Source organism: Sminthopsis crassicaudata, chromosome 3 (assembly GCF_048593235.1).
Source record: "Sminthopsis crassicaudata isolate SCR6 chromosome 3, ASM4859323v1, whole genome shotgun sequence".
In the NCBI taxonomy this organism is placed as follows: Eukaryota; Metazoa; Chordata; class Mammalia; order Dasyuromorphia; family Dasyuridae; genus Sminthopsis; species Sminthopsis crassicaudata.
In genome coordinates, this window is record NC_133619.1 from 647,545,081 (window position 1) to 647,572,092 (window position 27,012).

The 27,012-nt window shown below is 40.7% G+C and overlaps 2 protein-coding genes across 4 annotated transcripts; both read left to right on the forward strand.

Annotated features, from left to right (window-relative positions):
- Positions 1-1,310: 1,310 nt before the first annotated feature.
- LOC141564572 (zinc finger protein 114-like) lies at positions 1,311-13,201 on the forward strand. 2 transcript variants are annotated; one of them, XM_074307199.1, is made up of 5 exons: positions 1,311-1,448; positions 1,942-2,073; positions 4,088-4,214; positions 5,329-5,465; positions 11,734-13,201. In XM_074307199.1, the coding sequence occupies exons 2-5, from the start codon at positions 2,041-2,043 to the stop codon at positions 11,746-11,748; spliced, it is 312 nt and encodes a 103-aa protein (XP_074163300.1). In that variant the 5' UTR covers positions 1,311-1,448; positions 1,942-2,040; the 3' UTR covers positions 11,749-13,201. The 2 variants fall into 2 exon arrangements, with proteins under 2 accessions (XP_074163300.1, XP_074163299.1); XM_074307198.1 differs by lacking the exon at positions 11,734-13,201 and having other exon boundaries at positions 5,329-8,526.
- A 1,178-nt stretch (positions 13,202-14,379) lies between these two features.
- LOC141564576 (zinc finger protein 525-like) lies at positions 14,380-25,506 on the forward strand. Of its 2 annotated transcripts, XM_074307208.1 has the most exons (5): positions 14,380-14,992; positions 15,581-15,650; positions 18,190-18,310; positions 20,735-20,890; positions 21,294-21,418. In XM_074307208.1, the coding sequence occupies exons 2-5, from the start codon at positions 15,618-15,620 to the stop codon at positions 21,308-21,310; spliced, it is 327 nt and encodes a 108-aa protein (XP_074163309.1). In that variant the 5' UTR covers positions 14,380-14,992; positions 15,581-15,617; the 3' UTR covers positions 21,311-21,418. The 2 variants fall into 2 exon arrangements, with proteins under 2 accessions (XP_074163309.1, XP_074163308.1); XM_074307207.1 differs by having other exon boundaries at positions 14,389-14,992; positions 20,735-25,506.
- Positions 25,507-27,012: the final 1,506 nt, after the last annotated feature.

The following is a 27,012-nucleotide window of genomic DNA, read 5'->3' on the forward strand; positions in this document are numbered from 1 at the left end:
TTAAGCCATCTGGAGACAGTTACAGAGGAGAAAAGGCTCCGCTGGATTACCTAAAGTTAAAGGCTTCTGAAGCAGAAAGCATTGGGGACAAAGGGAAGAGGTCAGATGGGAGAGCGCTCTGTAGCCAGATCTCTCGGGGAAAAAGGGTGGAGTCCAACATGTGGAGACCTCTGAGCTGCGTGTGTCTGTACATGTACACATAAATAGGTGCATGTGCACCCGCACAGGAGTACACACAGGTAGCCTGGTTCTTTTGGTTTTATTGGCATCCCCAACATTCCCTCTGTCTCCTACTCAGCTAAGCAGAAGCGAGAGGAAACCCCGCTCTGCCCCGGCACCGCTCCGGGGTGCCAGTCTATGCCCTAAGGCTGCCCTCCCCGGCCCTGGCACCTGCGGGCCCCTGTCCTCCGCTGTTCTTTGAAAGATAAAGTGAAAAGAAAAAAGCAAAAGAAGGTTCGCTAAGGATCTCGTGGCGGGGTTGGAGCTCCGTGCACCCCCTCTGGCCTCCGGCCGCCATCCAGGCTTCCTGCCGTCCCCTGCTCCAGGACCGGGACGCCCCGCTTCCTGCCCCTCTCCCCTCCCCATTAGCACGGGGTTGGGAGGGTGGAGAGGGAACAAGCGGGGTGCACTGCAGTTGCTGCATCAGGTAGCAGCCAAGCGCCCGCTCTCGAGGGGGGCGTCAAGGCTCGGGTAAATGAGATGGAGGCTCATAACCCGGGCAGGGGCGGGCGCCCCGGGCCCCGGGGGTCCCGACTTCCCGGCCGCAGCCGCCCCGGAGGATCCGGCTGGGTTCCTGCTGGGGGAGGGGGAGACAGAGGGAAAGCTCCTCGGTGAGGCCGGGGAGCCAAGACTGCCGGGGCCGGAGAGCGAAGTTGGATGCGTGAGGCCGGGCTCCGGGGGCCCAGGGAGGCCTGAGGGGGCGGGGGCTGGAGGGATGGCGGAGGGGCAGTAGCGGGGGCGGGGAGGGAGAGAGGGGGGAGAAGAGCTAGAAGAGCCTGAGTTTCTGTTGGGGGGGGCTGAGTCCCGGAGCTGGGAGGGGAAGAAGAGGGATGGGGGCGGAGAGCGCTGGGACAGACCCGAGGAAGGGTGGGGCCCGGGTGGAATCAGAGCCTTGGGGTGGAGGCTGGAGGCCTGGGAGGAGGAGGGGGGGAGAAGAAGCCGTGGCAGAGGCCAAGGCGTTCCACGTGACGGAGGCGGGGCTTGGGGAGGAGAGGTGGGCGGGGCCTGAGGGCCTGGTCGTGATTGGAGGAAAGGGGCCGTGCTGGGGGCCTCCGGGGCTGGGCAGGTGGGGCTTCGGAGACTTCGGGACCCTCCCAGAAGGGGCTGGCTGAAAGCTGGAGCTAGAAGCCGACTTCTCTGCCTTCCCCGGAGCCGAGATCTGTCTGCCTCCTTCTCCGAGCCGAGATCTGTCTGCCTTCTGAACAGCTTCTCTGCCCGCACAGTCCCAGGTAGGTCTGAGCCAGGCCCCTCCCGGCCCCCGCATCCTCCCTCCCCCCCCCCCCCCCGACCTCTTGGGCAGTGTCCCCCGGGAAGAGCTCCCTCCTGGCCGGCTCCCGGGCTGCTCCCTCCTGCCGCTCCATGCTCAGGCCCTGTCACATCCCCAAAAGTGCCGCCTCTCCCCCCCGCCCCCCCGCTTTACCATTGGCAACCGCCCAATCTTCCCTTGTCACCAGAGCAGTAGGTGGGGGGGGGCGCTCGGGTCAGGGGTCACGGAGGCTCTGCCTGGTCTCATCCCCCAAGGCTCCTTCTGCTCCTGGTCTGTGCTGGAGGCCGGGGCGGGTATGATGGCCTGGAGGGAAGGAGAGAAAAAAGGAGGGAGAGAGGGAAGGAAGGAGAGACAGAGACAGAGACAGAGACAGACAACTCTTCCTGCCCAGACTCTGGTCACCTCCAGCCTCACCTTCCTTGTGACCCTCCTCCTCTCTCTGTCATTCTGGACAGGTCCGCATCCAGCCTGGGCAGAGAAAGCAGTCCCTCTCTCCCTCTCCCTCCCTGAGCTCCCTCTCCCTCCCCAGCCCGGCAGGCAGAGGAACCAGAGCCATGGCCCCCGGCAGCCGGAGCCCCTCGTGCCAGGTGAGTGTGGTCCCTCCCCGGAGCTGAGCAGCATCAGTGCAGGGCGAGCCCAGGAAGCTTCCTGCTGTCAGAGGGAGGGGGCCCTGGCAGGGCTGGCAGCAGGGCAGGAACCACCCTCCTGGCACTGCCCATATCTTTTTGGCTTGTGCCACACCGCTGCTCCCCGGTCTCTCTGAACTTCTCTCCTTTGCCAGGTCAAATCAATAAGGTTTTAGAATGTGGCTCCTCTGTACCAAGCACTGTGCTAACCTACTGGGGATACAAAGGGGGAGTCCTCAAGGAGCTTACCGTGTTAAGGGGTTTCCTTCTCTGTAAGAATGAGGATGATAAGAGCACCATCTTTCAAAACTGTTTTGAGGACCAATCAAGAAAAACTATTAAGGGCCCACTATATTCCAAACATTGTAGGAAGCCCTGAAGATTTGGGTAGGGAGGGAGGGGAAGGGAGGAGGGATGGAGGGATGAAGCATAGCTGAAGACAGTCTCTGAGCTCCAGGAGCTGACACTCTAATGGAATTGACAAGATAGATGTAAACAAAGAAATACAAAGTAATGAATATGCAGGATAAATAAATAACCGAAAGACTAAGGAGAATTAAAAGGGATTAGGAAGGCAGAAATGAGGAGGGAGAGAGTTCCAGCCATTTGGAAATCCTGCAAATAGCTCTGGAGCCCAGAGGAAGGGGGTGTCTTTGTGGGTGTAACCGGGAGGCCATTGAATCCAAGAGACTAGAGTTCTCAGGATGGATCTCAAAAATCTATTCCTCATAAGTATTGTCAGTTTTTGTTGTGAATTAGCTGAATCTCCATCTCTAGTTAATAAAATATTAGATATCCCTTTCATAGTTCATTTCTATTTGACTAATGAAGGAATAATTGCTATTAACGAGTGAAAATAATCATAAAGCAAAGACATAAGCTATTTCAGCTATGACACATCATACCTAGTGTCACTGCAAGTCCTTTATAAAACAATAGCTAACTTTTCTTCATTTGGTTGGTAATAATCCCATACCACTTAATTCAGCACAGAATGTGATTTCTATCTTTTAAGAATCCTCTTCATGCTTTTTTTTTTTCTAAATAAGACTTTATTTCATTCTTCCAAAAATACTTAGATAATTGCCCTTTTTTTTTGCTCTCTCTTCAGTGATTATAGCTAACACTTCCCATCCCCTTGAACATATAGTACTGGGCAACTTCTTACAAACTCATCATATAATTTTCTTAATATATTACATATGACACTTATGGGAAATAATTTCACATTACTTTTTTTTTTCTCCTCCACAGATATTCATACCTCACTTGTAGAATACCTACCAGGGAGAAACGTTTCATAGTAAGACATTTCTCCAGCTTTTATATTAATCAAACATGATTTGCTCTTCAAATATAAAATGCTTGGGGCAGCTAGGTGGTATAGTGAATAGAGCACCAGTCCTAGAGCCAGGAGAACCTGAATTCAAATCTGATCTCAGACACTTAACACTTCCTATATGTGTGATCCTGGGCAAGTCACTTAACCCCAATTGCCAGAAAGAAAGAAAGAAAGAAAGAAAGAAAGAAAGAAAGAAAGAAAGAAAGAAAGAAAGAAAGAAAGAAAGAAAGAAAGAAAGAAAGAAAGAAAGAAAGAAAGAAAGAAAGAAAGAAAGAAAGAAAGAAAGAGAGAGAAAGAGAGAGAGAGAGAGAGAGAGAGAGAGAGGAAGGAAGGAAGGAAGGAAGGAAGGAAGGAAGGAAGGAAGGAAGGAAGGAAGGAAGGAAGGAAGGAAGGAAGGAAGGAAGGAAGGAAGGAAGGAAGGAAGGAAGGAGAAAACAAATATAAAATGCATTTCTCAACATTTCATTGGGCTCTTCATGTCTATGGTTTCAAGTGTTGGCTATGATAGTCTCAAAGGTCCTGAATTTGGACAAATCTCTTCTTTGCTTCAGTTACCTCCTTGAAGTTAATAAGGATTGAGTATTTGAATTCTGTAGTCCCTTTCAGCTCTAAATCTTGTATCTTTGAGTTTAGGAGTCAGTGACATTTAAGGATGTGGCTGTGGACTTCACCCAGGAGGAGTGGTGCCTCTTGGACCATTCTCAGAAAGAGCTCTACAAGGAGGTCATGCTGGAAATCTCCCAGAATCTGCTTTTCCTGGGTAAGCACCATTTGCTCTGATAACTTTGATTCTACCATTAGAGAAGTATTTTCTTTTCCTATGTATTGTGCAAATCAAGGACATTTTTGCTATTATTTGAAAGGCATAGGTGGTCTCTCCACAGGGTCCTCCTGCTGAAGAAGACTTTCCTTTAGCAGATCTTTCCTCGATGATGTTTATTAGCAGGGGTATGTTGCCTACCAATAAAAAAGCCATTGGCTTTGCCTCTGGAACTAGACAAAAGTAACTTCTTGTCGTTAATAAGGTATAAGAAGAGACAAAAGGGGGTTGACATCTGAACCTGCATTTGAACGGGAGAGAGACCAGAGGGAATAAGGTAGTGGTTTGGACCTGATTTTCAGCCCTGAGCTCAGTCAGTCAATAACCACTAATAAAGGTTTACTGTGTTCTAAGCTCTCTCTAAGTCTGAGGATTCAAAGGAAGGTAAAAGATAGTACAGCTGTCCATTTAGGATACATTGAGATGATTATGGAAGAAGCAATCAGGAAGATTACCTGAGATTGACAAAATGAAAAAAAGGCATTTGAGGGAGCAGCTAGGTAATACAGAAAATAGAACATTAGCCCTGAAGTTAGAAGGACCCAAGTTCAAATCTGGTCTCAGACACTTAACACTTCCTGGCTGTGTGACCCTGGGCAAGTTACTTAACCCCAATTGTCTCAGCCAAAAAAAAAAAAAAAAAAAAAAAAGGCATTTGAAAGTGCAATGGGGGAAGGCCATCTAGTACTGTGAAAGGAGTTCACCCACTACAGGATTTCAGTTCTCATCTTAGCTACAAGAATATGAATCAGGTCAATCAGTCATTCTGAGGTCATGCCATCAGTGGTGATATATAGTGAGAATCCCACTCTATTTGTATTCTAGATGTCTTATGAAATAGTGTTATGAAGAAGCTCTTTTAATATTAAATCATACTAGGTATAAGCCATTTTGAAATGATTGAGTCTGTCTATTTAGGTTTTTTCATTCTTTTTATCTGGGAAAACATAAAAGAAATTGGTTTCTTATCTACCATTCAAACAAAAATGATATATTTATAGTGTTGTATGTGGGGTATGTGTCTCTCTGTGTATGCATTTGTTTATTTCTTCAGATGCAGTGACAAGATGTAAAGTGAATGAGACCACTACAGATCTGAGCATTTCTGTGGAAGAATCTGGCCAGCTAAGATTCATCAGTGATGGTCCTTGTGACTTCAATGGCAGAGAAATCTGTGATTCTCATATCAAGGTAGATAAAAATCTGCAGAATCCTTGTGAATCTGATGAAATTGGAAAGAGCTTCACACAATATTCAGATCTAAATCACTGTAAGATAATGACCCCAAGGAATGACTGTTTTCAGAACAGAAAACATAGGGAATGCTTTACGGAACAGGTAGACCTTATTCAGTCCCATAAGAAGCCTCCTGAAATTCAAATATGTCAAGGTAATCAACAGAATATGGACTTTCAACATCTGAAAAGTTATACTGGCAAAAAAGTTTATACATGCAATCAAGGAAAAAAAGCCTTTAGTTGGAATTCTAAGATCATTGCCCATCGAAAAATGTGCACCGGCATGAAGCCTTATGAATGTAATGAAGCTATAGCAACCTTAACCCATCACTCATCTCTTTCTTACCATCCTGGATTTCATACTGGAATGAAAACACATGCATGTAATCAATGTGGGAAGACTTTTCGTTCAAAATCAAATCTACTCACACATCAGAAGATTCATACTGGAGAGAAGCTTTATAAATGTAATGAATGTGGAAAAGCTTTCATCTATAGATCATACCTTATTAAGCATCATGTAATTCACACCGGAGAGAAACCTTATGAATGTAACCAGTGTGGAAAAACTTTCAAACAGAATTCCAGTTTGGTCAAACATCAACGAAACCACACTGGAGAGAAGCCTCATGAATGTATTCATTGTGGAAAGACTTTTCAGCATAAATACAGGCTCACTTCACATCAGAGAATCCACACTGGAGAGCAGCCTTACAAATGTAATCAGTGTATGAAAGCCTTTGCCTACAGATCAAGCTTTTTGGAACACCAGAAAATTCACAGTGGAGAGCAACCTTACAAATGTAATCAATGTATGAAAACATTTGCCTACAGATCAAGCTTTTTGGAACATCAGAAAATTCACAGTGGAGAGAAACCTTATAAATGTAATCAATGTGGGAAAGCTTTCCTAAGGAACTATAACCTCGCAACACATCAGAGAATTCATACTGGAGAGAAACCTTACAAATGTAATCAGTGTGGGAAAGCTTTCCTGCGAAACTCTAACCTTGTGACACATCAGAGAATCCACACCGGAGAGAAGCCTTATAAATGTAATCAATGTGGAAAGGCTTTTCAGCACAAGTACGGACTTGCTGCACATCAGAGAATTTACACTGCAGAGAAATCATATGAATGTAATCAATGTGGAAACTCTTTCCAGCAGAAATGCAGACTCACTGCACATCAAAGAATCCATACTGCAGAGAAACGTTATAAATGTAATCAATGTGGAAAGGCTTTTCAGAAGAAGTTCAAGTTTATTGAACATCAGAGAATCCACACTGGAGAGCAACCTTACAAGTGTAATCTCTGTGTAAAAGCCTTCTCCTATAAATCAAGCTTTCTGGAACATCAAAGAATTCACACTGGAGAGAAACCTTACAAATGTAAGCAATGTGGGAAAGCTTTCTTACGTAACCATGACCTTGCTACACACCAGAGAATTCATACGGGAGAGAAACCTTATGAATGTAATCAGTGTGGAAAGTCTTTTCCAAGGAAGTGCAAGCTTGCTGCTCATCAGAGAATTCACAGTGGAGAGAAACCTTATGAATGTAATCAATGTGGGAAAAATTTCAGACAGAGCTATAGTCTTGCTACACATCAGAGAAATCATACAGGAGAAAAACCTTATGAATGTAATCAATGTGGAAAGGCTTTCCAGAAGAAGTATAGACTTGCTGCACATCAGAGAATTCATACTGGAGAGAAACCTTATAAATGTCATCAATGTGGGAAAGCTTTCCTACGTAACTCTGATCTTGCTGTACATCAGCGAATTCACACTGGAGAGAAACCTTATGAATGTAACCACTGTGGGAAAGCTTTCCAACGTAATGCCAATCTTGTGGCACATCAGATAATTCACACTGGACAGAACCCTTATGAATGTAATCAGTGTGGAAAGGCTTTCAGTTATCTCTCTAGTTTGATTAAACATCGGATTACCCACACTGGAGAGAAACCTTATGAATGTAATCAATGTGGAAAATCTTTCCACCATAACTCTGACCTTACTGCACACCAGAGAGTTCATACTGGGGAGAAACCATATGAATGTAATCAATGTGGAAAAGCTTTCAGATACCACTCTAGTATTGCTAAACATCAAAGAACCCACACTGGAGAGAAACCTTATGAATGTAATCAATGTGGAAAGTCTTTCCAACAGAAGTACAGTCTTGCTGAACACCAGAGAATTCACACTGGAGAAAAGCCTTATAAATGTAATCAGTGTGTGAAAGACTTCTGTTCTAGATCAACCTTTTTGCAACATCAGAGAATTCACACTGGAGAAAAACCTTATGAATGTAATCAGTGTGGGAAAGCTTTCAAACGTAACTGTGACCTTGTTGCACATCAGAGAATTCACACTAGAGAGAAACCATATGAATGTAATCAATGGGGAACAGCTTTCTGAATCAAGCACAGTCTTGCTAAACATCAGAGAATCCACACTAATAAGAAAGTTTAGGAATGTAACCAGTGTTGTAAAGCAGACAGTCAACAATCATCCCTTCATTCCTATTGGAATATTTAGACTAAATAGAAATCATCACTGTAATGAATGAGAAGGAATATTAAATGAAATAGAGAACTTGTTTATATCAGAAAAATAATTCTGAGAAGAAACTCTAAATTGATTTAATGAAAGAAATGCTTCAGCCAGAAATCATCTTTTACTTTATATCAGAGGAGAAAAGACTTAAGAATGTTTTCAAAGGAGACATGCTTTGCTCTGGAAGAGGGAGATCAGTAGATACTAATATTCGTATTGGGATGAAGGATTAAAAAAAGCAAGATTTGTGGGAAGAGCTTCCTTCACCTATGGCTCATATTTGACTGTACATTGAAAAAAATCATGCTGGAGATAAGAGTCTTAGATCTAATTAATAAGGAAAAGTTTTTTTGCTGATGCTTCATTTTTCTTCCTAGGCTGAGACACCTCAATGGAAATCTCAAATTTCATATTGTGCATAAAGTCCTATAAATATAATGAATTTTTCTTTCATATCCTGCTATTTGTCATTATTTTCATTACTTCACAGTATTCATATCCTATACTTTTTTTCAGCCTTTCCACAATTAATTGGTATTCAGTTTGTTTCCTGTTGTTTGCTGACACAAAAAGTCCTCATATAAATGTTTTGATATCTGTTTGGAGGATTTATTTCTGTAATGCTTTCTTCAGCAGCTAAGTAGTCCAATGGATTGAATGCTATACTAAGAGCCACAAAACTTGAGTTCAAATTTGGTCTCAGAAACTGATTATTATTCTGAGCAAATCACTTAAAAAATTCCTGCCTGAGTTTCTCCATGTATAAAATGGGAATAATAAAAGCATCTACCTTCTAGGGTTCGTGTGAGCGTCAAATGAGATGATATTTTTAAATCCTCTCCAAGATTTAAATGACTATGGAAATGATCGCTTTTTAAATAATTAGTATTTCATAAGTGTCCTAGTGAAGTCAGTAGGCTTAAAATATGAGAAGTTCACTAACTTTTCTTTAAATCAAATGTATGTCTGGAACAATGTTGAGGAAAGCATTACTTGTAAAGGGTGGAATTCCAGTCAAGAACTTTTGGCTTCAAATCCTTACTAAAGTACTCTTTAGCTCTGTTAACTCTGAACAAGGAAGAACCTCCTTGTTCCTTAGTTTTCTCATCTCTATAAAACTTCTATAGTCTCTTCTAGCCATTAAGATGTGTTTTCATCACAAGTGCATTCATATATCTCTTTCCCATAGTCTCTTCCAATAATCTAAAAAGGTAACCCCACAATACCAAATCTGAAACTATTCCAGAATGTAGTTGTCCAAACTATTTTGCCCTACTTAAGAATAAAGATTTTGAGAAATGGAATTGATTCATGCTCAGTCCTGAAAATGCAAAAGGAAATGAGTATAATAATCATGTGTTTAATCATTTCAAACCAGTACAATTTTCTGGAAACATTGGAAAGTAACCTGATAGAAAATAGATATAGTCCAATATCTCACACTACCAAGATTAGTTTTTAATGTATTCTTTGACTTAGATGTGAAAGGTTACCTCAGATAAATTAAAAGAACCAAAGAGAAGAAACATTTCTGAATAGTGGAAGAATTCGTCACCAAACAAGGGACAGAGAGGATCACAGAAAGTAAAATGGCCAGTTTTGTTACACACACACACACACATACACAATCACAATGTAGCTAAAATTTAAAGGGAATTCTACCTAAATAAGAAGGTCTGAGGGGGGTGATTTCTGAGGCAAGGCCACAGATGTCCTTGATAGGTTGTGCTTTAAATAAAAAACCACAAAGAGCATCTTTGGGTTCCACATATGAAACTGATTGTTAATATAAAAAGAAAATAATTATTTTCCTCAAAATGCTAGTTGAACCTGATTGAATCTCCAGATCATGAGGTTCTCTGAGCCATTCTCTTATTTTTTTGCATTACAAGATCTGTCAATATCAACTATATTCAAGGAAGGGATCCCATTTTATTTATTTATTTTACATGTAAATTTTTTTTCTTTTTTGTAGTAAGTTTATTTATTTTTAATATATATTGTTTCATGAATCATGTTGGGAGAGAATGATGAGAGCAAAAGGGAAAAATCATGGGAGAGATTTAAAAAAAAAAAATAGAAGTGTATGTTCATGTTTTGATTTGCATTCAGTCTCCTTAGATCTTTTTTTGGATGCAGATGGCATTTTCTGTCCAAAAACTATAAAACTCTTTCTTTTCTTTCTTTCTTTCTTTCTTTCTTTCTTTCTTTCTTTCTTTCTTTCTTTCTTTCTTTCTTTCTTTCTTTCTTTCTTTCTTTCTTATGACATTTTCATATGACTAGGAATGGTTTTAATTTCTTCATCTAAAAATTGTATTTGATCATTTATTCTTTGATATTCTTTGATCATTTATCAATTGGAGCTTGTATTCTTATAAGTTTGAGTCAATTCTCTGTATATTTTTAAATGAGGCTTTTATCAGAACCCCTGAATATATTTTTTTTTCCAATTTGCTGCTTCCCTTCTAATCTTTTCTGCATTGCTTTTGTTTGTACAAAACCTTTTTAACTTAATATAATCAAAATAATCCATTTTGCATTCCATAATGTACTCTAGTTCTGCTTTGGCCACAAATATTTTATATTATCCATAGTTATTTTTAATGGAATTTCTCTTTGTATCTCTTGCTGCTGGACTTTGTTGGTAATATATAGAAATGCTGATCATTTGTGTGAATTTATTTTGTATCCTGCAACTATGCTAAAGTTGTTAATTGTTTCTTGCAGTTTTTTCATTGATTCTCTAGGATTCTCTAAGTATGCCATCATATCATCTGCAAAGAGTAATAATTTTGTTTCCTCATTACCTACTCTAATTCCTTTAATTTCTTTTTCTTCTCTTATGGCTTAAGCTAACATTTCTAGTGCAATATTAGTGATAGTGATAGAAACAAAGTTGTTTCACCTTGATCTTATTGGGAATATTTCTAGCTTATCACCATTACATATGGTGCTTGCTCATATGTAATTGCTCAGGAAAACTACATGTATTTCCATGGTCTCTAGTGTTTTTAGTAGGAATGGGTATTGGGATTTTTTCAAATGCTTTTTCTGCATGTATTTATATAATCATATAATTTTTGTTAGTTTGCTTATTGATATAGACAATTATGCTAATAGTTTTCCTAATATTGAACCAGCCCTGTATTCCTGGTATAAATTCTACTTGGTAATATTTTCCTGATCATGTGTTATCCTGGTGATAAATTGCTGTAATCTCTTTGCTAACATTTTATTTAAGATTTTTGCATTAATATTCATTAGGGAAATTGGTCTATCATTTTCTTTTTCTGTTTTGACCCTACCTGGTTTACATATCAGCACCATATCTGTCTGACTTGTGAATTTCTTAAAAATATTTTGATAACTATCTAAATATGATTAGTTTACTTTTAAAGGCAACTAGGTAGAGCAATGGCCTGAAATTAGGAAGATCTGTTTTCAAATCCAGCCTTGGAGACTGACTAACTGTGTGACCACAGATGGGCCACTTAACCTCTGCGTCAGTTTTCTCATCTGTAAAATAGTGATTATAATAATGCCTTTTTTCCAGCGTTCTTGTGAGGAAAAATGGGATAATCAGTGTAAAGTCTCAAGCCCCACAGAAATGCTAGTTAGGAGCTATTATTATTAATCCTCTGTGTTTCATTTTATACAGGAAAAAGAATTCTGAGAAAAGGTCCAAGGAGATCTAAGACACAAAAGCAATTAAGATGCTCATTCCAGCTCTAATGACTATGAACTCTCAGTCACCTCCAAGATAATCAAAAGTCTTCTGTGGAAAGATGATTGAGGTTCAGGCCCTTGATTGGGACTTCCTTGGTCCTGGGTGGGTACAGGAAATGGAAGTGGTGCCCACATTTTGAGACCTGAAACAGAATTTCAGGAGAAAATCAAAGCCAATGTACCTGTGACTTCCCACTGTGACTGGCCAGAACTCCAGAAGCCATTTCTTTCTCCTCAGCCTCCTCCTTCTTTAGGGCTTTTTGTTGGGGAAGGGTAGAGTCCTCAGAAGGCAGAACTGCAGAAGGAGCCATGGGAGAGACCAAGACTGCCCGGAAGCTTTCAGGCTCCCCAGGGTGGAATGCTCCCAAGAGAAGCTGGACTCACTCCCATAACCAGAGCACAAAATGAAAACAGGGTTGAGGAATAGTGGACTGCCTTGTGGCATGAGAGAGAAGGGTGGTGGCCCCAAACACCAGAGAGCCCAGTTGTTCCTGTGTCCCCAAGGGTTTCAAGGGCACCCTCCAGAGAGGTAGAAAGCCACATGGTCTTGTGGAGACCCAGCCAGCCTCACAACCAGGGAGCCCTGGTATAAGACCCAGTACTCACGTATTGCTTTTTGACCACAGCAGTCACAATGTCTTCGTGCCCGAGGCAGATCTCCAAGACTCCAGTGAGGGTTCTTGGAGTTTGACGTAGACAAAATGGCAGCCTGGGCATGGCCAAAAAAGAGTAGATTGGCAGTGCCCCCTGGTGGGAATGGCTTAGTTATGGGGGTCATGGGGAGAGCAGAAAGCCAGGTCCAGTTAGGGGATAGGATTTCTCTCCAACACCAACTCAGGGTGCCAAGGCTGGAGCTTCTGGAGAAGGTTCCCTAGGAAGAGTGTGCTGTTCTTTGCTCATCATGTCAGGAAAAGCTGAAGGGCAGAGCCACCCCAACTAAAATCCTGAGAGCAAAGAAGGAAAAAGAATACTGGGCTGCAGGATGAGACCCAACTGGGCTCCCTAGAATGTCACTCCACCCTAGGGGGAAAATTACCCTCTATCCCCTCTTATTTCTTTTTTTTAAAAGACTTGTTATTGGGGCAGGTAGGTGGCTCAGTGGAAAAAGCACCAGCCTTGAATTCAGGAGGACCCCAGTTCAAATCTGGTCTCAGACACTTAACACTTCCTAGCTGTGTGACCCTGGGCAAGTCACTTAACCCCAGCCTCAGGGAAAAAAAAAAAAAAAGACTTGTTATCTTTGATATTGATATTATCACCCCTAGGGAAACACCCCTGATAATTAAGAATAAAACATGAGGAAGAAAGTCAAAACAAATTTCAAAGCTCATCAGCCCCTCCAAAGTCTGAAATTATATGTATATATGTTATATGAATGTTCACATATAAATGTGCATACACATGTATGTGTTCTATACCCCTGCTCTTGGAGGGAAATATGAAGGTTTGAGCAGATGAGAAGAGAGGTGGTTTATGACATTGGATGTATGCTGTTCCATGGGCCCCAGGTGTCCTGACTTCCTGGCCTGGAAGGATCCTGGAGGATCCAGCTGGGGAAGAAGGAGATGGAGAGAAAAGGCCCCTAGCGAGGAGCTGGAGTCCAGGAAAGCTCAGTTGGGATGTAGAAGTCTGGCTACGGGACGCAGGGAGGCCTAAGGGGGTGAGGGTGTTGGGAGAGGGGAACAGCTGGAAGCAGCAGAAGGGATGGACACCAGTGTAACCAGAACTAGCTCGCGGTGGGAGGCTCCAAAGGAAAGTGTGGGAGAGAGAGGTATTAGAGAGACAACCAAAGCCGTCGTGGGGACAGTCCCCTGCCGTGCAGGGATTGGCTCAGGAAGATTCTGAGGATCTCCTGGCAGGTAGCAGACCCTGGGCCCTGGCCTGCTCCGCTGCAGCTCCGCTGGGCTGGCCACAGGGTTCAATAACAAGGGGCCGCTGGCTTAAAAGAATATTTTAGGGAGAACTGGCCCCAGGGAAGTGCTGACCGCTGGTCAGAAGCGATGCAAGCACAAGGTCAAGGTCTCTCTGAAGAACTTTGGGGAAAGTGCTCCATGGGAAAAGGGGCCGCGCTCTGGGAGCTCGAGGCTCGTTAGAAATGCGACAGACGCAGTCGGACAATCCCCCCGGGATCGTCCGAGGGCCTGTTTCCGACCCGCGGCAGAACTCCGGCTCCTCTGGGTCTGAGCAGCCACAGTCGGACCCGCTATTGGTCCCCTTGGAGAACGAAGGACAGCAATCACGTGAGGAAGAAGAGGAACTTAGGGAGAGCTGGAAGAGGCTGAGCTTCAGCTGAGGGGAGGGGGGGAAGGGGGAGTCCTAGAGCAGGGAGCGGGGAACAGAGGGGTGGGGGAGGGGAGCGCTCAGAGAGGACCCGCCCGCTGGGTGGGGCCCAGGTGGAATCGGAGCCTTGGGGAGGAGCGTGCAGGCCGGGGAGGAGGGGGACAGAACCAAGGGTCATTGCAGTGGACAGGGCTTGAGAAGTGGGCGGGGCCTGAGGTCCTGTCCTGATGTAATTGGAGGAAAGGGAATTCCGGGGAGGGGTCTGCGGGGCTGGCAGGTGGGGCTTTGGGGACTAAAAGCCCCTTCCCGGAGGAGGCTGGCCACTAGCTGGAGCTCGGTGCTGACTTTGTTCCGCCTTCTTCGCTTTCCAGTAAAGGGCTCTTTCTTCCCTGGAGCTGAGCTCCTTCTGCCTCCTTCCTTCCGAACTGAGCTGCCTCCTCTGAGCTGAGCTCCCTCTCCTTCCTTCCTTCCGAGCTGAGCTCCCTCTGCCTCCTCTGAGCTGAGCTCCCTCTCCTTCCTTCCTTCCGAGCTGAGCTCCCTCTCCCTCCTCTGAGCTGAGCTCCCTCTCCTTCCTTCCTTCCGAGCTGAGCTCCCTCTGCCTCCTCTGAGCTGAGCTCCCTCTCCCTCCTCTGAGCTGAGCTCCCTCTGCCTCCTCTGAGCTGAGCTCCCTCTCCTTCCTTCCTTCCGAGCTGAGCTCCCTCTGCCTCCTCTGAGCTGAGCTCCCTCTCCCTCCTCTGAGCTGAGCTCCCTCTGCCTCCTCTGAGCTGAGCTCCCTCTGCCTCCTCTGAGCTGAGCTCCCTCTGCCTCCTCTGAGCTGAGCTCTCTTGCCCGCCTTCTCCCAGAGAGCTCTCTGCCTTAGAGCTGAGCTCTCTCTGCCTTCTGGAAAGCTTCTCTGCCTGTGCAGGTCCCAGGTAGGTCTGAGCCGGGCCCCTCCCGGCCCGCTTCCGCAGGCTGCCCCTTTCCTTGGATCCTCGGCCCTCCATGTGACCTCTTGCAGAGTGTCTGGCAGCTGGGCCGGGGGAAGAGCCCCGTCCCGAGCTTGGCTCCTGGGGACTGCGCCCCCAGGAGCACTACGTCACGCTCCCAAATGCCCTGGGTGCCGTTCCCCGTTTTACTATTGGATCCCAGTCTCTCAGTCTTCACAAGTCACCTAGAACATCTCATGCCTAGTAGTAGCAGCTGGAGGGAGAGCTCTGGGACTGGGGTCACTGAGGCCCTGCTTGGTCTCATCCCATCTGGGATCCCAAAGCCCCTCCTGCTCTCGAGGAGGCTCGGCCAGGGGCGTGAGATCAAAGGGAAAGAATCCGGGGGAGAGGCTGGTCCTCTTCCTTGCAGGCCTGACCCTCCCCGCTCCCTCCTGAGGTTCAGCCCCTCCCCTGAGGGCAGGGTTAGTGTACCCGCTCTGAGAGCTCTCTCTCATTCTGGACCAGTCAGCAACCAGCCTAGGAAGGGAAGATACAGACAACGTTTTTCCCTCTGAGATCCTTCTCCCTCCCCAGGTCAGCTTGCAGATGATCAAAGCCTAGAACCAGAGCCATGGCCCCCGGCAGCCGGAGCCCCTCGTCCCAGGTGAGTGCAGTCCCTCCCCGGAGCTGAGCAGCATCGGCCCAGGGGGAGCCCAGGAAGCTTCCTGCTGTCAGAGGGAGAGGGTTCCTCACAGGAATTGTCTTTCTGGTACCCATTTCATGCCGCTTCAGGTCACACAAGTGTTCCCACGTGTCTCTGAATCCCTCTCCTTTGCCAGATCTCAGATCAAGTCCATAAGCATTTCAAATATGGCCCTTCTGTACCAAGCACTGTGCTAATTTACTCTGGATACCAAGAAAGGTTTAAAAAAATCATAGTCCCTGCTCTCCTTGAGCTATCACACCCCCCCCCCTTCCAATTAACCAGTCTTAGGAGAGGTAAAAGGAATTTCATGCTTTCTCGTGGGAAAGGACACATCCAGTGAGGAACCAAACTGGGTCAGCATGGGAGAGCAAAGGTGAGCAGTTCTGCTGATTTTTTTTTTTTTTTAATGAGGCTGGGGTTAAGTGACTTGCCCAGGGTCACACAGCTAGGAAGTGTTAAGTGTCTGAGACCAAATGTGAACGTGGGTCCTCCTGAATTCAAGGCTGGTGCTCTATCCACTGCGCCACCTAGCTGTCCCCAGGTGAGCAGTTCTCAGCAAGCTCACCTAGACCCTCTGACTTAGGTGGGAACTTTCCCCAGAAACCAAAGCATAGCTTCAAGATGTTTGCTCCACAAGGAGGGAGACTGGTAGCCTCACCCTTCCCCCATCCCAAATCACAAGAGGAGATGTGGTCCAAGAATGTGAATGCACTGAGGGGGCTTCCACAGTGGAAAGCTGGAGGGTAAAGAACAAAAGATTCTTTTCAAATCTCAGGCCATCATCTTCCCTCACAAAACTCAGTTCCTGCCCCTAAGAAGCCAGCATTCTTACATTCTTTTCAAGGGAGATAACTTCGACTTTGACCACCCACAGCTTTCTCTTAGGAAATGAACAAAGATGACTATAATTTTTTTTTTTTTCTAGGACGTTCTTTGACCTTTAGCAGATACGTATCTTGGGACAAGGCCAGGTCTTAAAAAAAATCTTAACAGTCTTGAGTCATTGCTTAAAGAATGAAATGAATGTAGTGGTTTGGGAAAATTCTCCAATTCTACCTAGTAGATCATCTATGACTTGTACGTGTTTGAGCTAATTAAGTCTCTACTCAACCCAGGCTTTATTCAGAATGGAACCCTTCCCTTCATCCAACTGATATAACAGAACTTGGAATGTAGAAAATAAGAGAACATCTCTTTGCTCACAAATTAAATAACAAGGAGAATGAAAGCAAAAGGAAAATCTATATTACAAATAGAAGATGAGATGTTTTAAAGAAAATCAAAGTGACAAAAAAAAAAAAAAGTGAAGAGATTTTTCTCTGCAAGAAAGAATTTTTTCCCAAAAAAGAAGTTTTGAAAAATCACATCCTCTCGTTCTGCTGGAAATTGGAAGAAAATGAAATGGAAGGATGTCAGTTGCCAAGTATATTTGTCAAGGAGGGGTTTTTTGTGTAGCAGGTTGGAAAAATAAATGATACCTTCTAGCATATCAAAGGATTTGCAAATGTGAGCATTCTCTTTTATGAGAGCCATGAGTCTGCATCTCATTCTCTTGATTCCTGATCCCCAATGTTCTAAAGTTCTTACATAATGTGGAAACAATTTCTTTTTCAGAAATAAACTGCCAGTGTCTTTCTTATGCCTTAGCTCAATCTCCAACCCCAGCTGATAAAATATTACCTTTTTAATGAAGTAAGGAAACCCTCTTTCCTCACAGAGTTACTCTTCTTTTACTATAATTTACTATTAAAATTAATAAATGCATTAAAATGAATGATTAAGAGAAGACAGCAAGTGGTTTTTAATTGTGACCCATCCTACCTGGTGTCATCTCAGCCCTTCTGTGTAAGAATAGAGAATGCTGCTTCACTTGGCTGGAAGCAGTCTCATTATCCCTCAACTGTGGCTATACTTGGAATAATATCTCTGAAGGATTCTTGTCTTGCTTTCATCTAATTAAGTCCAATTTTAGGGAATTTATGAAATCATTCCTTTTTTGTTGTTGTTGTTCTTTCCTCAGTGGTCAGTTTTTAGTTCCCACCCACCCACCCAGAATACAAAGTACTTGAGTCAACTTCTCCCAAAATCTTCATAGAATTTTCTTACCATGTCATTTATGAGACTTCTAATGGGGACTTCTAATAGGGAGGAATTTCACATCACCTTCTCTCTTTCTCCTCTACACATTCTCATATTTCCCTGATAGAGAACAGATCTTTTCCCTAATTTAACTGGGAGAAGCATTGTAAGATAAGACATTTTTACAAGTTTTTAGACTTACAACATGATTGTCACTTCAAATAGAAAGGGCCTTTCTCAATATTCCATGGGGCTCCTAATGCCTGGTTTCAAGTATTGGCTCTGACACTCATAAGGTTTTCTGAGTTTTAGGTAAATCCCATCTCTGCTTCAGTTTCCTCCTCAGTGTTGATAGGATTGTTTTAGATCCATTCTGAAGTCTTGCATATGACTTAAATCATGACTTTTGATCATTTAGGTGACCTTCAAAGATGTGGTGGTAGAATTCACTGAGGAGGAGTGGGGGCTCCTGGATCCTTCTCAGAAGGAGCTGTACAAAGAGATCATGCTGGAGAATGTCCAGAATCTGCTGTCCCTGGGTAAGGACCACTTCTTGTCTTTTCTTGGTGTTTATAATCAGGCCAAAATTAGCACAAGTTGCAGAGAATGGATCTGTACTCTAGTGGATCTCAGCTTTAGGAGCGGTATGGAGTGCACAATCATCTGTGTGCAACTCTCTACTTCAAAGAGATATGTTCAATGTTCACAAGCCCAAAAAGAGCTCTTGGGAGAATTTATAAAGCCTTTCAGAAAACTAAAGGGAAGACTGAGGAAAAATTAGGAACAAAAAAGAATTAAAAAAAAAATCCAAAGAATTCAAGAAAATCATGAAAAGATACTCCATGCATAAGAGACACAAAAACTTAAGAAAATAACTTTTTTAAAAAAGAACTAGCACTATTTATTAGAGAAATGCAAATTAAAACAACTCTGAGGTACCATCTCACATCTGTTAGATTGGCTAAGATGACAGGAAAAGATAATGATAAATGTTGGAAGGGTATGGAAAAATTGGGATTCAACCATTCTGGAGAGCAATTTGGAACTATGCCCAAAGGACTGTAAAACTCTGCATATGCCAAAGAGATCATAATAGAGGGGGAAGGACCCACATGTGAAAAATGTTTGCAGCAGCCCTTTTTGAAGTGGCAAAGACCTGGAAATTGAGTGGATGCCCATCTGTTGGGGAATGACTAAATAAGGTATGATATATGAAAATAATGGAATATTGCTGTATTTAAAAAAAACTGATAAGCAGGACTGATTTTGGAAAAGCCTGGAAAGACATACATGAACTGATGCTGAGTGAAGTGAGCAGACCAAGAGAACATTGTACATAGTAACAACAGGATTATGTGATGATTGAATGTTTTGGACTTGGCTCTTCTCAACAATGCAGTGGTTCAAGGCAATTCCAATAGGTTTGGGATGGAAAATACCGATCATATCCAGAGAGAGAACTATGGAGACTGAATATGAATCAGAACAGTATTTTCACTTTTTTTTAGTTTCTTTGTTTTTCTTGGGGTTCTTTTTTTCCTCCTCTTGGTATGATTTTTCTTGCATAATGTGACAAATATGGAAATATATTTTAAAGGGTTGCACATGTTTAACCTATATCAGATTGTTTGCTGTCTTGGGAAAAGGGTCAGTAAAGGAGGGAGAGAGTAAAATTTGGAACACAAAGTCTTACAAAAATGTTGAAAACTCTTTACATGTTTTGGAGAAAATAAAATACTATTGGAAGGGGAAAAGAGGATTTGGCCAAAAAATACTACAAGCCCAAAGACCGAAAAAGTAGACAAGATCTGAATCATATCATTAAGGGGAAATGATATGGAGAATAGATTAAGGAGAGAGAATATAAGAATTGTTGGATTGCTCAAGAGTTATGAGGGACTCACTAAAGTCAAGCTACTTATTTTTTGGATGTGAAAACATTGTGAGTACTTTTAAAAATCTTTACTTTGGTAGTGAAAGAAAAACTTGGACTGAGTTGAAGATGATGATTGATTATAAAAAATAAAATTGGGTTAGGAGAGGAAAGGGGCAATTAGGAAGTTAGGAAGACATCTTCAAGAATTCAACTCCATCTTGAAACTCTTAGTCCTGAAAATGGCAAATCATTCCAAAAAGTCCTGGAATAGTAATAAGAATAAAAAAAAAAAAAAAAAAGATGTTATCAAAATAGGGAATAAGGTAATAAAAGTCTCTTTTAATTGATGACATGAAGATACACACTGAAAATCCCAAAGACTCAATTAAAAATTAGTTAAAGCAATTAATAAATTTAGCAAAGTATGCATCTATAAAGTAAACCCATGTAAATAAACAGCATCTCTATATATCAGGAACAAAACCCTAAAAGAAGAGATAATAAGAGATACCCCATTTTAAATAACTCTAGATAGTATAAACTATCCATTAATATATGTTAGGATCCTTACAAGGTGCTTAACAATTCTCAGAGTTCACACCTTTAAAGGAATTTAAAGGAGTTCAAACCCACAAGTCCATTCTCTGGGAGGATATAAGGAGCCAACATTGAGTGGGGTCAGTCAGTCTGGAAGGAGTCTGGAGTGAGTCAAGGGGAGAATTTCGGAGAAGCTCAAGGAGATTCAGAGCTAGGATTCAGTGGATTAGAAAGTCCAATATCGAAATGGGAATGAATCAAACTCTACCTCCAAAAGTGTAGAATTGTGGGTTTCCCAGAATTCAATCCTAGATGTGAATCTCCTGGAAGTCATTAGTCACTTTCATATTCTGTCTGTCTCTTCTCTTTACAATGACATAACTGATTAAATGCCAATTTTTGCTGTAAGAATATATCCATGAAGTTTTATTGAATTTAGGTTCATGATGAGATTATGAGCTACATAAGTCTTATGTAACCACTGCTGTTCCTTTTATTTCAATGTGTATATCTTTTTATGTATTTGTGTTTGACTGTTTATTTTCTTCAGTTTTAGAGACCAGGTTTGAAGTAAATGAGATGAGTAGAAAACTGGAGATTTTGATGGAAGAAACTGACCTGCAAAGATTCTTGAGTGATGCTCTCTGTAACTTTACTTTGAGTGAAATCCGTGACTTTAAAATCAGAGAAGATAAAAATCCAAAGGGTAATTATGAATTTGATGAAGTTGGAAAGAGATTCAGACAGCTTTCATTCCTGTATCAATGTAACCAAATGCCCTCGGGGAATAACTGGCTTCTGGATTGTGACTATAGGAAATGTTTTACTAAACTGATAAAAGATTTTCAGTCCCTAGAGAAGCCTCCTGAAATGCAAATTTACCCAGATAATCAATGTGAAATGGCCTTGAAGTGTAATTCAGAACTCATTACACATCAAAAAAGTGATACTGAAGAAATATTTTGTGTAGGTAAGCAAGTTGGAAAGGCCTTGAATAAAAACTCTAAGCTCATTACTCATCAGGAAATTCACATTAGAAAAGCACCTTATGAATATGATGAATGTGAAGCAACCTCAATGAACCATTCATTTCTTCCTTATCATCATAGATTTGACCCTAGAATGAAGAAGCATGCATTTCATGAGTATGAGAAGGCCACTGATCGAAATTCAAATCTTGATATATATCAGAAGATTGATACTGGAGGATTTTATAAATGTCATGAATGTGGAAAGGATTTCTCTTATAGATCACTCCTTTTGGGCCATCAGAGAATCCACACTAGGAAGAAACTTTCTGAATGTAATCAATGTGGAAAGACTTTTACAAAGAGCTCCAATTTAGCTAGACATCGGAGAATCCACACTGGAGAGAAACCTTTTGTTTGTGATGCATGCGGAAAAGCTTTCACATATAGGGCCAGTCTTACTAAACATCAGAGAATCCACACTAGAGAGATACCTTTTGACTGTAATCAAGGTGGAAAGGTTTTCACAAAGAACTCCAATCTTGCTCAACATCAGAGAATCCACAGTGGAGAGAAACATTTTGATTGTAAGCATTGTGGAAAGGCTTTCAGATATAGCTCCAATCTTGCTGAACATCAGAGAATCCATACTGGAGAGAAACCTTTTGAATGTAATCAATGTGGAAAGACTTTTACAAAGAGGTCAAGTTTTGCTGCACATCAGAGAATCCACACTGGAGAAAAACCTTTTGGTTGTAATCAATGTGGAAAGGCTTTCAGATATAGCTCCAATCTTGCTGAACATCAGAGAATCCACACTGGAGAGAAACCTTTTGATTGCAATCACTGTGGAAAGGTTTTCACAAGGAGCTCCTATCTTACTGAACATCTGAGAATCCACACTGGAGAGAAACCTTTTGGTTGTAATAAATGTGGAAAAGCTTTCACAATGAGGTCAAGTCTTGCTGCACATAAGAGAATTCACACTGGAGAGAAACCTTTTAGTTGTAATCAATGTGGAAAGGTTTTCACAAGGAGCTCCAGTCTTGCTCAACATCAGAGAATTCACACTGGAGAAAAACCTTATGAATGCAATCAATGTGGAAAGACTTTCACACAGAGGTGTCATCTTGTGAAACATCAAATAATCCATACTGGAGAGAAACCTCATAAATGTAATCAATGTGGAAAAACTTTCACAAAGAGCTCTAGTTTAGCTCTACATAAGAGAATCCACAATGGAGAGCAACATTTTGATTGTAATCAATCTGGAAAGGCTTTCACAAGGAGGTGCCATCTTGTTAATCATTAGAGAATCTACATTAAGGCTACTATAACAAAAATAACAGTTTTTGCCTAAACTGATTTCTATATTCAATGTCTTCTCAAATGACCAAAAGCTTATTTTAATGAATTAGAAAAAAACAATAACAATTCATTTGAAAAAACAAAAAGCCAAGAATATCAAAGAAACTAACTAAAAGATAACATGAAGGAAATTTGGCAATACCAGATCTTAAATTCTACTATAAAGCAGTAGTTAATTAAAACTGTGTGGTACTGGATATGAAACAGAAAGGTAAATAATTGGAACAGAGTAGAAATCCAGGTTACAGCACCAAGTTACTAGAGTAATCAGATGTCTTACAAGTGTAAAGACCTGAATTTGTCAGATAAGAATTCATTATTTAGTTAAAAAATATTGTTGGGAAAATTGGAAAACAATCTGGCAGAAATTGAGCAAAGGCCAATATTTTAGACCATTCTCCAATATAAGGTCAAAATAGATATGCCATCAAGATCTAAAGAGAGATATTACCAACAATAATTTTAACATGGACCATTATCTATCAGACATATGGATAAGTGAAGAATTTGTAAATAAGCAAGAGTGTGGGATATAAAATGGATAATTTCACTTATATTAAATTAAAAAGATTTTCTACAAATAAAGAAATTTAACTAGGATCAGAGGGATAACAAAAAACCTGGGGGAGAAAATTTTATAGACAGTTTCTCAGATATAGATCTCATATCTTAAATACATAAAGAATTTTGTCTTTCTTTTTCTATTTTGGTTTTAGTTCAATTAAAAAATACAAGAAAAAACAACTTTGAATGATTAATCATTTTGAAGACTACAAATACCTAAGTGAATCACAAAGTACCTAGGAAAGAAAATGCTTTGTGCATCCAGACAAAAATTGATAAATGGAAGTATATTTAGAATGATTTTACATATATAAGTATACATTTTTGCATTTAATCATAGTCATCTCTAGGGTAGAGTTGGAGGGAAGAAAAAAATAAACAATAACTTTGCCATATATTCAAATAATAGCAAATTTTACAGAATAGATTTGCAATTTCATGTAAAATAAATTTTATTGTATTAAGTTATGGAAATGCTTGTTTTATCTCATAAATTATAAACAAATAAAAATTTAAAAAGAAAAGCAATAGTTGTGAGAAAGAATTTACCTAGAGCCCATACTTGACTGTACACTGGGAGACAAAGCTTAGAGATTTAATTAACAAGGGAAGGCTTCCTGCTGCAGCACAGACTTCATAAGACCTCCCAACAAAAAAAATATCTCTTGAAATTCCATTTTATGTATAAAATCTCAAAAATGTAACATTTTTATCTGCTATCCTAATGTTTGCCATCATTTCTCAATAGTTCTTGGTATTCATAAACTATCACTTCTTTAGTCATTCTTCAATTAAATTTCTGCTAAATATGTATTCTCATCCAAAGTTCATTCATATGTGTCTTTCCCACAGCCTCTTCCAATGTTCCAGGAAGGAAGCCAAGCAGGATCAAATCTGCAATTATAATAGTTTACTTAGGAGTAAAGATCTTGAGAAAATGAAGAGGTCAGGTATTTGATAAGGAATAGAAAATTAATAAATTGACTAAGCACCACAAAATATTGGAAATACTATAAAGCAGTTTCATAGAAAATAAATATGGACCACTATAGATATGGATCATATTGTAGACTAAAATTAACTCCTGATAAATACATGAATTAGGTAGAAAGGTTACCTCAAAGAAATTTGAAGAAAATACATTTATGGGTATTAGAAGAATTCATTTCCACATGGGGGATAGAGAAGATCCCAAGAAACTTACATGGAACAATTTTCATCACATAAAACTACAAAATATCTAAAATTTAAAAGTAGGCAATTACCTGGAAAACGCATTTATAGCAAGTTTCTTCATAAAGGTCTCAGGTACAAAGTCTATAAAAAACAGATACTGGTTCTATACAAATTTATAAAGAAAGGCTAAAACAGCCTTGGTCCCAAGCTATGCACAATTTTCAAAGAAGAAATGCTAATTAGCAATGATTATATGAAAAAAAAAACATCAATAATCAGTCATCTAAATCACTAATGCTTTGAAAGTGTTCAAATTGGGAAAGATGGTAAGAAAATGAACATCAGAAACATTGTAAGGAATTGTCTCCTTAAATATGTATTTGATATAAGAGAGTTTTTTTTCCCCTTTTTCATCTTGTAGAGGGGAAATCAATGGGGGAGAAAATATATGTAATTTTTTTAAAAGCTTAAGGAAAAATGATCAAAGTCAATAAATGTATTGAATGGATTTTGGGAATACAGACACATTAATTTACAGTTGTAAAAACTGCAAAGTTCCCCTCAACTCACCTCATTAGATATGACAAAAGTGATACTGGAGAAATGCTTTGTGTAATTACTCCAGGTGGGAAGACCTTGAGTCAGAACTCAAATGATGAGTCATTATTTATCAGCTAATTCATATTAGAAAGGAGCCTGATGAATACAATAAAAATAAAGCAATTTCATTCCATTACAACTCTCTTCCTTACCATCCTAGATTTTGCTCTGGATTGAAAAGATTTGCATTTCATTATTATGGAAAGTGTATGGTTGGAACTCAGATCTTGATAGAGCTCAGAAGATCCCTACTGGAGAGTTTTACAAATGTAATGACTTTGGAAAAGTTCCTCCTTTTTAGCCATCAGGGAATCCACACTGAGCAGAAACCTTTTGAATGTCATCAAAGTGGAAAGACTTTCACACAGAGGTACTGGCTAGTTGAACATCAGAGAATACATAATGGAGAGAAACCTTTTGAATGTAATTAATGTGGAAAGGCTTTCATACAGAATTCTAATCTTACTCAACATCAGAAAAATCCATGCTGGAAAGAAATTTTTGGATTGTAATCAACATGTAAAGACTTTCACACATATCATAATGTGTCATGACAATATGTTCATGGGATGAATCTACCTATTGAAAGACGAGAGTAACCAAATGCTTTAGGAAACAGGACCCGACAACATGTTTATAAATAAAAGAATCACAGAAAAGAAGAAAAAGATCTATTTAAACAACACAAAATTATATCCCCTGTTTTTTTGTTGTAAAAATCTGTAAACCAAGATGTTGCCCACATATTGGGGAATGATTTAATGAATGATTTGAAAATGTAATAGAAGATGATGGAACCATAATAAATGATGAAAAGTACAATTTCAGAGAAACCTGAGAAGAATTTTCTGCACTGATGTAGGGAAAAGAGAAAACCAGAAGAGATTATGCTGTAGCAACACACATCAATGTAATGAAAAGCAATGCTACCAGAGCAGTAATTCCTGAAATCCGTTGTTCTTAGAACTGCTTTCAAAATGGTCAGTTTTTCTAGAGTGTGAGTGATGTTCTATAATGGTTTCAAGATGACTTGCAAGGGCTATGTTGAGGGATCAGGTTTTTTTCAAAGAGCCTTGCCATCTGCACTAGAAAAAGACAAAGTATTCTGGTGCATTGTACAGAAAGCAAAAGAAGTAGTCCTGAATCCAGGACTCGTGCTCTATTCACATGCCCCAAAGTGTACTTTTAAGGTAGGCAAAGATTTCTTATGCTTTAAGACAAAAACACTCGAGTAAAGTTTTCTTCTCTGTTCTTTTTGGAAAAGCCCTTGCTAAAAATAGAGAACTTCTTAGTTTCAGCTTTTCTAGCTTCTTGATTTAAATATAGGTAGAAGTTTTTTGTTTTTGTTTTTTTTTAAGACATTTCTTTTGGTTTCTTAAAAACCCTTTCATCTTCCTTATCATGGAGTCTTACTTTCCTGATATCCATCACCATCATTCCCACAATATGGAGGATAACTTCTCTGATTGAAGGCTCTTTAGAAGCCTTTTCTTCCCCACTAGTATGGAGGATAACTTCATAGAAAGCTTTTTCTTCTCCAAAATGGAGGCTTATCTTAAACATGAAAGAATTTTACAAATTGGCACTTAAACAATATCTAAAAGAAATAAAAGAATGTGATGGTCTTGCTGCTTTCCTTCTCCAAGTGAAGGCTTACTTTAGCTCAGAAGATCTAGGATTCAGGATAGAAAAGAATCCTCCTCTCCCAGATGGTCCTCCCAGGACCATCTCTTTGATGATCAGAGAGATCTCAGGGAAACTTCAGGAAAAGTCTAATACTAATTACCAATAGAAACCTGGAGTCAATCTCTCAGGTCCCATTTGAGGTCATTACCTATTAATTTTTTATCTACAAAGTAAAAGTCTGAGAAACAAACTTCAGAGAATAAAAATTTAATAATAATGGACTATTCATTATCTTTAAACCAGGTCAAATAATTCCTCAATCATTAAGATCCAGAGCATTCTTATAAGCAAAAATGAGAAACATCAGAAATAAAGTTGATTGGTTGGGACATTTTGAGACTTTCCATTGTTCTCATGGAAAGCTATCCTGCATCAAAAATAGGCAATTTCCACAAGGATGGGGAATGTTTATGAGGGAGCAACACTCAGGGTATCGGGATTTCCAGCCCTAAATATCACCTATCAC